Raw genomic sequence first — 13,419 nt, 5'->3', positions numbered from 1 at the left:
AATACTGTATATTAATAGTATTCTGGTTTGTTAAAGCTCAACTGGAATAGATTTCTTATAAATCATTTGCTATTAGTTGGCAAACGTTTCAAACCCAGATCAGATCCATTAGAGGTTTGAGGGATCACCAATGTTCTCCCATAGTAGTCTATCTTCTCCAGTCTTGGATAACTTTAATAAATCAGGCCCGATGTATCAAACAGATTTGTGTGGAACATGGCTAAATAGGAATGTAGAATGTCACTTAATTTATTAAGCTTGTATGCTAAATAGAAATTTACATCAGATTACAACCCTGCTATGCTCCGCTATCTGTTTGGTAACTGCATGGTATGGTGCATCACTGCCATTGTGTCTTTGGAATTTAAAATTGCCAAGAAACACATTACTTGAATGACTTTTAGTGATTCAACAACAATTATGTTATTAATATTGTTATGTAATGGTATTCAATTAGATTTTATTTCTACAAACAGAGCAGGTTCTCATGACCCCTATTGCACTAAAAACTCACTTAACTCACTTAACCAAACAATGTTGAGGATAATGAGAGGACAAGATTGTCTTGTAGATAATGAAATCCCTTGGTACTCAGTTGCTTGAAATTCATAAAAGAGCTGCAGGGTTTTACAGTTCTCAAGTCTATCTCCTGGGATTATCAGCTCACAACTGACAGTTTCTGGTGCTCTTTTATTCCTTTTGCTTTATTGGATAAAATTTCAGTTAGTTATTTTTTAAAAAAGAATTTTAAATCTTTTTTCTGCCAAATGGAAAATACTAACTGAATGTATATAGTCTAGATGCTGGCATCTTTTGGCAATACTTGGTTGTTAAATTCAACCATCAAAAGGGTAGTTATAGCCAGTTGAGATACATTTCATATATTTTGATACATTTTGAGTTTGTAAAATCATTGCCTTTTATTGCCACAACAGTATTATTAAGGCACCTAATTGGATCCTTTAAAATTAAACTGCAACCTTGCATATAAAAGCCACATCATCTTAGAAGAGTTTATAAAGAGTTAGTTTGAGATTAAGTTGAGGGGTATGCTGTATTATTTTTTCGATTTTGATCATTTTGATAATTTGTATAATCAATTACTTTTGGTGTGATACAAAATATTTTTTGTTTGCACATACTTTGGACTCTAAAAATACATACTGCACATATGATTTGCACCCAAAATAGTGTGCCCAAAAGTGATCATTTGCTATATGGTGATGGAATAAAGGTATAGAGTTCACTAGGAATCCATATAGGGCCAGTCTTCATATGATAAGTAGCCCTCAAAAGCAAACTTACAGGAACAGCAATAGTTATGTACTGATATGGCTGACAGAATAGTACAATTTTTGCTTCAACTGTGTAGATTTCAAACCATAACTTCACCCAGACCACAAATACTCTAGGACAACCTTCTCAAAGTTTTTTTAAAAGGCGGTACCCTTGAAAAAACGTTCAGGTCTTAGGAAACCCCTGCCAATATTCATGATATGCCCACTTTATGGTAGATTAACCTGGTGGTCAACGGGATGAACACATTACATTGTTTGCTGGAGTAAAGAATGCCACCCTTACAAATTCTTAAATACCGGTAAATCATTGGTGTCAGTGGGAACTGATTTAAGAGGGTCAAATTGCTCAAAAAAATCCCAGCAGCTTCTGGAGAAACCCTAAGATTCCACCAAACCCTGGTTGAGAAACAATGCTCTAGATATTAGAACTGGTAACACAATTCCAAAGATTGTTTTTGAAGCTGCATACATTGTAATAAGGGCTAAAACATGTTGGCCCAAACTTTGTATATAAAACATAATACAAAGACCACAATAAAAAAGAAGAAACTACATTTCATTTTCTTTAACACCATTTACAACTTGTCTTCTTTCCCTTAAACCAAAATTAAATAACCCTTTTATATAAAGTAAAAATTGCTTTTTTTTTTAAATGCAACACCATTTAAAAAAAAATTGATGAAGACCGAATTGGTGCGCAGAGCCTCCCGGGATACATATGTCATGCATTCCAGGAGGCTCCTGGCTGCTCCTTTTGTGCATGCCCGATCTCAAGGTGAAAGAGGATACCAGGAAGACATGGGTACTGATCGAGGAAACCTCTGGATGGATCAACAGATCTGTGGGATTAAAGGTAAGTATGTTTTTTTTTATTTAGTTTAGTTCCGCTTGTAAGTGCCTTTTTTCTTAAAGAAGATGCCTGTTAAGTAAATCAGCAATTTTATGTTCTTATCAAATTGTGAACCTGTTCTTTTTGCAAAAGTAACTATGCTACTTTTTTTTTTTTATAACAAAAGTCAGATTCAGTTATTGTTTCTACTTGTGCTTGTGAAGTTTGTTTTGTCCATTTTAATATTTTAGTAAGGCAGCGCAAGGTTAAATCAATTACATTTATAGTTGATTGTCTCAGCCTAAATTGTATTAAAAGGACATGGCTTACCAAATGTCTTCAAACGTTTTTATGATCTGCTTCAGAATTATAACATTTAGCACCATGCGCACCAAAGCCTATTAACTAATTGTATAAATATTGTATTTAAATTGGCCTGTTTATTCATGAGGTCACTCTAAAGACATTTCTATTAAAAATAATAACTTTCTGTATCAAATGTGTACACCTAGAATAAATTGGTTAATTAACAATGTTACATGAAATATGCAATGCTATCCCTAATGTTATCTTGACTTAAGTTTGAACGTGAAGGCAATATACAGTATATCCACTGTTCACTTGTTCCACTGTTCCACTGTACCAACAGTTATAAGGGATCATCTAAAGGGGCAAAACAAACAATATACGATCAAGGCAATGCTAACAATTAGCCAGCATACACATGTTTAAATAATGTATAAAAATGTTGAAATTTATTGCTATCAAATAAATATTTGTTCAAATAATAATGGAAATTAATTAATTTATATGACAATCTGCCCTCCTGTTGTGTTATGGATGTGATTTATGTAAAACAAAATTCCTATTATTTTACCTATAGGTCTCGAAAGATAAATAGATATTATTAGATAAATATATTAGATAAATTTTAGGAGTAAAAATGTTTTATCCTTATTATGACTATTATTAGTTTTGATTTTCAGTCTGTATACTATATTTACCTTTACCTTTGCACTGACTCAAGAATAAATGTTTGAAGTGGAAATTCTGTGTCAATGATCTCTAATCAGTTTTGTGCAAGTAAATTAGGAATTGAAAATGAAATGCAAAATTAGATAAAGAGGTTGATTTTTAAAATGTTTGCCACACTAGAAAACCTGTTCATTTCAGACACTGATTCTAAATCACTTATTAAGTTTTTAAGGGGAAAATAAAATGTAGTTACAATAAGCACATATGTTACCTTGCTAATTTAGTGTTTATCCTAAAATAATTTGCTGCGTGGCTTTTACATTAATGATTGATTGTGTTGAATATAGAAATGTTCAGACTGTTCAATAGAGGATATCAATGTACCTTACGGTAAATAATGACAATAGGTAAAAAAAAGTGATAGTTTGTGCCTAGGAAAGGGCATCTCAATATGCATGCACAGAAGTGTAGGATGTGGCCACAACCAAAAGCACATATACAGTTGCTTACAATGTTACAAATTAATGCATGTTGTTTGGATGAATAGGGAGTACATTTTAGTACAATCCCATTATTTGTTAGACTGGCACATCAGCTGTTTGCTATTTACAATAACTTATATGGAAATCTGAGCGCATGAACCCTACCCACCTTACACCTTAACAATGGGTGTACAACTGATGTTTACATTTATACATTTCTGCTTGGTAATAGTCAGAGGCTGGTTAGAAAAACTTTGTATATAGTGTGTAAATAGAACCAGGTTTGGTAAACTCAAAACAATTGCTGAATTCAGAAAGAATCATATATGAGCAGATTAGAATGGATCTTCCTAGTTGGGACATAGACAGCAGCCAAAGTCTTGTGCGCATAAAGGAAAGAACAATAGTTGATATATATAATATTTGAGAAACTCAGTGTCAATGTGTTTTGGGAGGCTACCACTTCATCAGTAGTCATACCGCTTCATAAAAGCAGTATTGAGTAATCACTATTACAAAAATGATCCTGCAGCCCACATTTTTCCTCTAACTAGCATGAAACACCTGACATGAGTTCTAACACTTTTCCCTAATATATGCCCTCCTTAATCAGAACAAAATGGCCTTTGATATACTTTAATGCAATACATCAGGATACACAAGCACATACTTTTGTGGACATACAACGCATACCCAAAACAGAAACTGCGACGTATGAATTTACCAGAAGTGTATGTTTAGATAAGTTGAGCGATCACATTCAAATGGTATGCAAAAGTCTACACCATCATGAGATGCCTGCTATCTATCTTCTGTTGACATTCGTCTTTTTTTGAGTAAATCAGGAACATAGATGTGCACTGCAGAAGCTACAGTAAAGTGCAGCTTTAGTGTTGCACTAAAGAACAAGAAGATGAGACTGTGTATGTAGTGAGCAAATACAATTTTACTCATTTACATATATATTTGCCAAATAGAGATAAAAAAACAAAAAAACATTACCACACGCTAAAAAAAAATAATTTATTTAATGGCAATCCCTTACATGTATCTAAAATATGAATAATAACACTATCCATTTCCCAAAAGTTCTGTATTTTTTAGCTGGATTGGTAAACCTTTGATAAATGTCTGATCTAGGCATTAACTACACTGATGTCTGCTTCATCTATCATCTACACCTCCAGTGCTGTATCTCATTGTTTTATCAGCTTTACAGTATAAAAACAATCACATGGATTGTATTAGCTATGAATGAGCCTATATAACATCCTACCTTGCCTTCTGTTTGCAACGTCTAGGAAAGAAGCATTAGTCTTTATCCTATCAAAGTTTGGAGGAGCTGTGCATGTCAGGGAAAAATTATGAGTTGTTATTTAGTACTATAGTCACGAGAGGATAATGTACAGAAGTGAGGCAGGAGAATGTTGAGCTTCATTGTAGATTTTATTTGGAGAGAATCTCAAAATTGTATTTGTATTAAAAGCGTTTTTCTCTTTGGAAATTAAGAAAAAAAAATTAAACCATTTTGAAATATTCAATTTCCACTTTATGGAACATTCAGCAGATATTAAGTGTTGTTTGTATAATAAATGCTTAAATTTTATCAACATATATATGTATATATATATATATATATATATATATATATATATATATATATATACATGCCACATACATTACCCAATATATTCGCAGAATGCCCCAACAATGCTACTTCTATAGCACAGGTTACACGAAGTACTAAGTTTGTACTATTTTGCAAGGGAGGCATAGATATATCATACATGGATGTCATGCTTTAATTATTAATAAGCAATAAATCTGCAAAACAACTTTATGGATAATTACACAGGGAAGGAAAAAATACAAATACTATACATGAAGCTATTTTGTATGGGTAGACCATCTCACACAATCCAAAATGGGAAAGAATTTTACATGAAACACAAAGATAGTATATTCACATATATAAGTATACATATATAGATATACGCCTAGAAGATAGTATATGCACATATATAAGTATACATATATAGATATATATATATATTATAAAATTGTTACCTGCGGTGATGGTTTGCTTCTCTTTTTTGTCTCGTACAGCTGTCATAAAAAGACAGGTTGTGCTTATTTAGTCAGTGAAATAATAAAAGCATGTACATATTAGGCTATGTATCTATACCTGAAAAATCTATAATGTTATTTATACAAATGCAAAAGTGAAAGGCTACAAATTTACTAAAATACACCCAGTAGTGGAAAATGTCTTGTGTCTTAGTGAAGGTTCTACCATGAAATAGATTTCTGTATGTTGTCATTAACCTACAAGCATGTAGAAGTCAATATACCTATTTTTGGTAAAAATATTTTCTTGGATAGTATTCAGTTATTCTCTCAATGTCCATTTAATATCAAGACGTCTTGCTTCTAAATAATAAGAACACTTTCCCTAAAAGTTTTTTTTACCTCACAAACTTTAACTAGGTCTAAGTTACACCCACACAAATCACTAATTTTACCTAGTTCTTGTATCAATGCTTAGTCTGCCTCCTATCCCTGTGTATCCCAGATCAACTGCTGTCCATGTTCTTCCATGGATGACCATGGGGCCAAACTGCACTGGCACAGATGTCTGGTCACAAAGCCATGGCAGGGCTACAAACAATACCAGAGGCCTGTAAGTGAGCGTTAGATAAGTTTGTGATTTGGTGGTGTTGGTGGGGTAGCTCTACACCTACATAGGGGGATGAGGTAAACGGGTAATAAAACATAATTGAAACGTTTTCATACCTTTAAAAGTGTATGCAAACCCTAACAATTAGCTTGTTTTATTTTGCTTCCTTTTGGTCTTCTAAATATATCTTTGAAAGCTTTTTGTTCTATCTATTTCATAAAAGAAAAATCTTGCTAGGTCATAATTTCATAATTGTATAAATATTATTAGTTCTATTATTTTTAGGGCTACAGAATCCTTCTCATCTATTTTATTAACAAAATCACGTGGGGAATTACCAGTCCAGTCTTGTTTTGTTGTCCCAATATAGTACAATGAGTGATCATTGTCATTCTAGGGCTCAGTTGTTTTACTGGTAAAATCACCAGGTGAAAATGAAGCAGAAAAACTTTGCATTAGCTATGTTTACTAAGCTAACAATTATGTTTTGGGGTTTAAATATGCTTTAAGCTCTGATTTTTAGAAACTGTTAACAATATTAGTTGCCCACATTTAGATCATAGCATTCAAAGTGGTACAAGTGGATAAACATAGACTGATCGCTGCCAGAGAGGCCCAAATGAGATCATTAAATGGGCAAAGATCGGTACTGTGGGACTTCTCTAGGAGGTAATAGGTGCATGTGGCTGTGGAAAGAACTCATTATCACAAACTGAGATTTTTCCAGCCTGTTGCAATCATTGTAGCCATTTTTTTTGGAGAAAATAAGTATTTTACAGTGTGTGCTGCTTGCACTTATTTGCTGAGGGGAGCAGATTGCTGCAGGTCTCAGTTACCTAGCACTGTGTTTGAGGATAAGCAAACGTTCTTCATGATGAAACATCTGTCCATCTGTGGCCAGTTTTACAGTATCAACTCCAGTTATTTATCTGCAGTTTTAAAGTCAAATTTAACCTATGTAGTACTTTAGACTCGATTGATTGTCTTGGATAAATTCTGTACTGCTAAAATGTGCAATAAGTAGTTTTTAAGTTATGTGACAGGCAATGATGGTTACCCATTGGTTAATGTATATTATAAATAATTTAATGATAAGTGCACAAAGTTACTCCAGTTAGAAGAGTAAGGCTATATTTTAACTGGTGTGAGGTTGGGGTGCAGTTACTACTTCATCATATCTCTGAACCATTTCCTCGGGTAAGACTCTACGTGTAGCATCTCACTTGTGGTAGCCCAATAGAGAAAAAATGGGGGCATCAGTGAGCAGTATATTACCGCTCACTGCCACCTAATGTTTTATGGAACCAGCACAGGAACTGTGGGCAGCGAAGTGACATCTTGCCAGGAGCGCCTGTTCCCACCATAGGTCTGAATCTAGCCTAATTCTTGCTTGCCCAGGAAAACAATTTACAATAAATATTGGAAAAGTAAATTCTGATAAAAGTCTGAAAAAATCTTTACATTTATGAAGCTCACTCAATCAAGTGATTCCTATGCCGTGGTCTATGAAAATTCATTTTAAAATAAACAGAGATTTTAGATAGATTGGAAAGACAGATAGATACATCAATGTAGACATTGGTTTTACTGTATACTATTGGATATTCATCTATTGAGTACTTTGATGTTTTAGTAAGAAAAACCTCAAGCGCAAACTGAGTTGTGTGAGATCTTGTGTGTTGCTAGAAACTAGTGAGGTGTACTGTACTTGAAATTTCCTAAATAATTTTTATCAGTTTTCCCATCAGAATTCAGGATTTATTCTACAGACAGTAATAGACTAGCATTTTCTATGAAGTTCAGAACACAGTATTCAGGATTTTGCTAGAAAATATGTCATAGGACATGTAATGGCTCGATCTTGTTATTTCAAGTGGCAATAATAAGGCAGAAATGGTACTTATTAACACAATGGGGTTGACTTTCTAAAGGAATAGACACTTCACTTACAATAAATCTTCACTTAGCTTAATTAATAAGGTGAAGTTGTGTTCAATTTAATCACTTCAATCACCTAACCATGTGCAAGCAAAAATTCTCTTTTTATTGCATGTAATTGGGTTTTAAAAAAGAACAAAACTTCACCTCATTCAGTCCTTGTGTTCATGGTCAAGAGCGGCTTGATTTTAAGTGCATTAAGCCTGCATTTAGGATTAGTTGTAGATGCTTCTGAGATCATTCAGAGTTCAATGACAGCTGCATTTGACCTGAATTTAATCTACACTGCATACAACTGCTTCAAGCTGCTTTTGCATTCCCATTGACTTGTACAGGGAAATAAGCAAGTTCTTATGCAAACAAAAGCCTGCGAACTAAGCTAATTGAACATTTTTTTTTGAATTACATAACTGTGAACTGTAATGTGATAGAGTGCTGCATACAGAATAGGTAGGGTGGGAGAACTGGTTTGAATCAGGTCAGTGAATTTAGGTTTGGGGGTTGACTGTTGCTGGATTTGATGTAATAGACCCAATTGTTACCCCAAGTAGTGATTTAAGTTAAATCTGTGGGACCCCATTCTTTGTATGAACAAACACAACGAACATGCTACACCGAATGGCATGGAGAAAAATAGCAGCATCTACATCATGCAAAATGAGCCCTTCACCAAACATCCACCAATAACCATTTTGTATGTACTATAATGCTCCATACATATGGCCATATGCAGAAAATGCATGATAACGTATTTATGTATAAATGCGACTGATTAGGACTGGCAGTAAAAATGTATCCTTTAGAATTATCTATTTAAATAAAACCCTTTTACAGTGAAGGTAATATGAGTGTTTGAAATAGATTGTTTCCATGTGTTTACTTCATCCATCTATCTGCACTGATTTCATTATCTGTCCGTCTCTGTGTCTGTACGTGTGTCTGCCTCGTTCTTCTGCTCGGTGCCTGTGAAGAATATATCAGGCAAATAAAACCTTATACAGGCAGGCTGATCGGATTCCTGTCAGACCTGTCATAAGACGTAGCTTCTATTCTCTCTGATTCAATTTCACATGGAAATGCAGCAAATATTATCCTGTCTTTCCTGCAGACTGCACCTCTCTTTGCTTTGTAGTGTGTCTCTGATGGATGTTTGGAGAGGACGGGAAATATGGTACATCAAACTGTTAGATTGTACTCACTGCTGGGCATGCTGGATACACCTGTGGAAGAGAACAAAAAAAAAAGATATGTTGACAAATAGCTTCCTTTATATGCATATATGCTCTATGCTTAAAGTACATCTGTCAGTGTAAAGCTGCATGCTGATTATACAGCGCCCATAATGGTATGAATGTGGGGGAGCTTGTCTTTTTGATGCTCATAATGGCGCTTAGAAAATGAGAAGAACTGTATGCAAATGTGCAAAATTCTATAATATATTGCATGTGTCATCTAAATATGGCTATTTGGAGACACAGAGAAGCAGAACGCTTTTAACTTCATTACCACAATTGGCATCCAAGGCATCAGATTTTTACAAAACATCCCATTATTTTTATAGAACAACTCCTGGCAAACCTTTTCTTATGATAATTGGGGTGGGGGCCTGGGACAGAGCTTACTGTTACCTGTGACCATGCTAGGGGGATTTCTGTTTTTTTTATTACTGTGTTATGAAAAGTAGAGCAGTGAAGCTCCGGTGACAGAGAAGCCCGGATAGAAATATGAAGAGTAGGAAGGTAATATACCTTACTCTGATAAGGAAAACTTTTGAAACCCCTTCTCTGGGGTCATAAACAGCAATAAAAACTAGACAGGTGTAAAAGTCTTCCCTGCTCTGTACAAATAAAAGAGTTGATGAAACCAGGCCTTAAAGAGACTCCTTCATTAAAAAAAATATTTCTTGCAGCTTGATTGGAATGCACAGGAGGTCACAATACACAGATTTATTAGAAAGTGCTGAGGCTGTCAGAACATGTGAGGATATGGACATAATGACAGGCACGTCTAGGTGACTGCATTTTATTTCTTCAATAGTATTTGTCCTGTAGGCCAAATTTGCCACTATAATTTTGGCTTGTTTTTATATTTGAATCAATAGGAATGTATCAAAATATATGTAAATTATTGGTATAAAATGCAATGAAATATCAGTGAGCCTGAATTATCAAAACTCTCCAAGACTTTCATGGATGAGCCTGGGTGAACCAGCAAACCTGTGTCAGGATTTAATAAAAATCATTTGTTATTAGTTTATAAATGTTTTAGTCTTGTACCAAATCCATTCCAGGTTTGCTGAATTACCTAAGTTTACCCATGTCAGTCTACCTTTTCCAGCAATGGAGAGCTTTAATAACATTTTTTTCTAGTGACATTTTAATATATTATATTTTCCACAAATACATAATAACTGGTCACCAGGGCAAATAGAGGGGATTGGGGGACATCCTTTACCAGGACACAGACACGCTATTAAAAAAGGTTCTAATTCCTACCTATGAACACAAAAATTGGAAAACTGGATTCACTTTAATTGATTCGTAATGTCCTCATATTGCTGCCACTAATTAGTATCACACAATTGTTTTTGAATATCAAATTTTTTTACAGAAGAACAAAGTTATTTTGCATTGTGCTTTAAAACATCATATTTCATGTTTTTGACTGCAGTGGACCTCCGAGTCTGGAATTCTAACTTCACTGCTTTCAAGGCAAGCCTTACTAGACATAAATCATTTGGTTAATGGGTTACAGGCACGCTGGGTCAGCTGCTACACACATTTATAGCTTCTACTAGATTAAATTCATATCAGCATCAGTTTTCTTCTTGTTCCCCTTGTCATATGCCCTCAGATTAGGCTCCCTACTAAAAAAATTAATTGAGCAAAATGATAGTAGAAAGCATTCAAACATTCATTGACCGAACACCTCACTGAATGCTTACCTGAAAAAAAATTGGTTAACCCTTACCCTTCTAAAGAGCTTTGCTACACCAATATTGAAACCCCATTATTTCTAGTGTGTGACATTAGTATTTTTTTGTAATGCTTCATTACAGTTTATAGAGGCATATAAGTACTTTATTGTATTTCCAAAACTGATTTTTATTTATTTATCATTGAGTCTTATAACGGAAAACATTCAAATGTTTCATTTCATCACTTCAATTTCAAAAAATTGATGAATATTCTTCATTTTTGGATCTATAATAAAGCCAAATGAATCAGTCATTTCCGTCCCAATGGCTAACCGTACATCCAGAACTTTTGGTGTAAAGTACAAATAATTTCTTTTACTATTAAATTGCATACAGCTGCTTTGGGTTTTTTGGCCATCTTCAGAGCTGTGTGTGGGGATGGAGCTATAAAGAATGGGAATGGGTGAGATTTAATGGGGATTCTATCTGCGTGTCCAACTCTACAATACATAGCATCTTATAACAAATATTTACATGTCTTATTTCATTTCATATTCCAAAAATAAGACAACTATTTCTCATATCATGATAGTGGGTGGCACCATACGACTCTTTTTTTTTAGCAATAACCAACTATATGGCAGGATAGTGTATAGTACACCAATGGTGTAATCAGAACAAAAAGGCCCATCCCTCAATACCATTATGAGTAATGTCATTGTAACAATTCCTTTATTCTCATACCGACAACATCTAGAAGTACTAATTTCTATCAAAAATATAGCCTTAAATATAAAGACATATAAAAAGCACTTACATCAAACTCTATCCCTTTCTATGGTAGGGGTAGTGGGAATAAATTAAACAATACAGCCAGGGAATGTGTCAAAGGTTGGTTAAAAAAAAAACCTCAACTAAAATACTGCAAAATACAGTATGGCCAATTGCAAGTCATCACTTCTACTTCAATAACAAGAACACATAGAGTAATAAAAAAACAAAGTTTTTATCCCCCCATAAGTTTATCAAAGTTTAAAAATAAGTTTTGCCTTTAATTATACTTTAGTTAGGCTGATAAGTGTTAAATAAAAACAATTTGTAACTTAAATCTAATGCAGACCAAAGGGCGTCTTAGCATGTAACTAATGAAATACAAAGAAGCAGTAATGTTACATTGCAAGTAAAATCACTAGTGTTGGGGAGTGGGGGGTCAGGGCAAGATAGACAAGGGAAATTCTAAGCATTCTGTACTTTGACCATTTTTTTGTGGAGAGTATGTGCCATGTCAAAGGTTCTCAACCAACCAAGAACTAGGGATACCAACACTAGCCATTGTGGTAATTTTCCCTTCAAGCACAATAAATTTATCTCGGACATAGTATTAACAAGTAAGAGTTGTTTAGGAAAGAGTAATGTTTTATTTTTTTTCAGATATTTTTTAATAAATAGGCTGAATAGGGTAAAATAGTAAGTAAGCCTGTTTTCTTTGCAGAATAAGCTTTTTAATATATTAATATAGAGAAAGCATGTACTCACAGATATTGGCAGTTCCCTTGGGAATGGTTAGGTATGATCCTGGACTCCATGGTTGGCCCTGGTAGTTCTTCTTACATCGTTCACAGTCCGGCCCAGTTGTGTTGTGCTCACAGTCACATGCCAGGCGATTATTTGTGAAGGTACAGCTGTTTGCATGAAGATTACATTTACATCTGCCAAATACAAAGAAACAAAACAACTTTATTTTTGAAATCCTTTATGCATAGTCAAATATTTGTATGGTTTATCATAACAACATATATCAATATATCAATATGGTGGACATTAAACAGGGGAACTTTTGGACAGCAAGATTCGAAGTGCTCCCTACAGCATCTAAAATATAAAAAAAAAAGAAATATAATATTTGATATCTAATTGGTTCCTTTAGGTAACAGCTCAACATTCCTCTAGGCATATAAAATACTTTACTATACTATTATATACAGTGATAGAACATTAGAATAGCACACAGGATACTGGCTAACAAATTTTATGCATAGTAGTGATCTGTTGGTGCCCTCAAACAAGACATTTAGGCTTTAAAAATATGCCATGGGTTTACTTTAAAGCTTTTAATTCTTCTGGAGGCAGAATCACCACTTGAAAACAATAGTGTCAGCATTGAAAGTGAAATGATGCAAATACAAGACTACATGCCCACATACACCGTAGCACACATTTTCAGTTTTCATAGCTTGTGTCTACAAAGTATGTGTGGGTGAATGCAATTTCTGTCCTACTAAACACAGAATGCTTGTGGAAGT

At 34.2% G+C, this 13,419-nt stretch overlaps 1 protein-coding gene across 3 annotated transcripts in view; it reads right to left on the bottom strand.

Annotated features, from left to right (window-relative positions):
* The window catches only part of NTNG1 (netrin G1), a 167,501-nt gene that overhangs the window by 39,763 nt on the left and 114,319 nt on the right, over positions 1–13,419 (bottom strand). For all 3 annotated transcript variants that reach the window (XM_072420027.1, XM_072420028.1, XM_072420029.1), the window contains exons 4-6: positions 12,653–12,825; positions 9,399–9,419; positions 5,652–5,690 (exon numbers count right to left, since the gene is read on the bottom strand). In XM_072420027.1, coding sequence (XP_072276128.1) covers positions 5,652–5,690; positions 9,399–9,419; positions 12,653–12,825 — 233 coding nt within the window. The remainder of the gene's footprint in view (positions 1–5,651; positions 5,691–9,398; positions 9,420–12,652; positions 12,826–13,419) is intronic.

Source organism: Pyxicephalus adspersus, chromosome 8 (assembly GCF_032062135.1).
Source record: "Pyxicephalus adspersus chromosome 8, UCB_Pads_2.0, whole genome shotgun sequence".
NCBI lineage: Eukaryota > Metazoa > Chordata > Amphibia > Anura > Pyxicephalidae > Pyxicephalus > Pyxicephalus adspersus.
The sequence above is the reverse complement of the archived record's forward strand: the minus strand, read 5'-3'. Positions and strand labels throughout refer to the sequence as shown.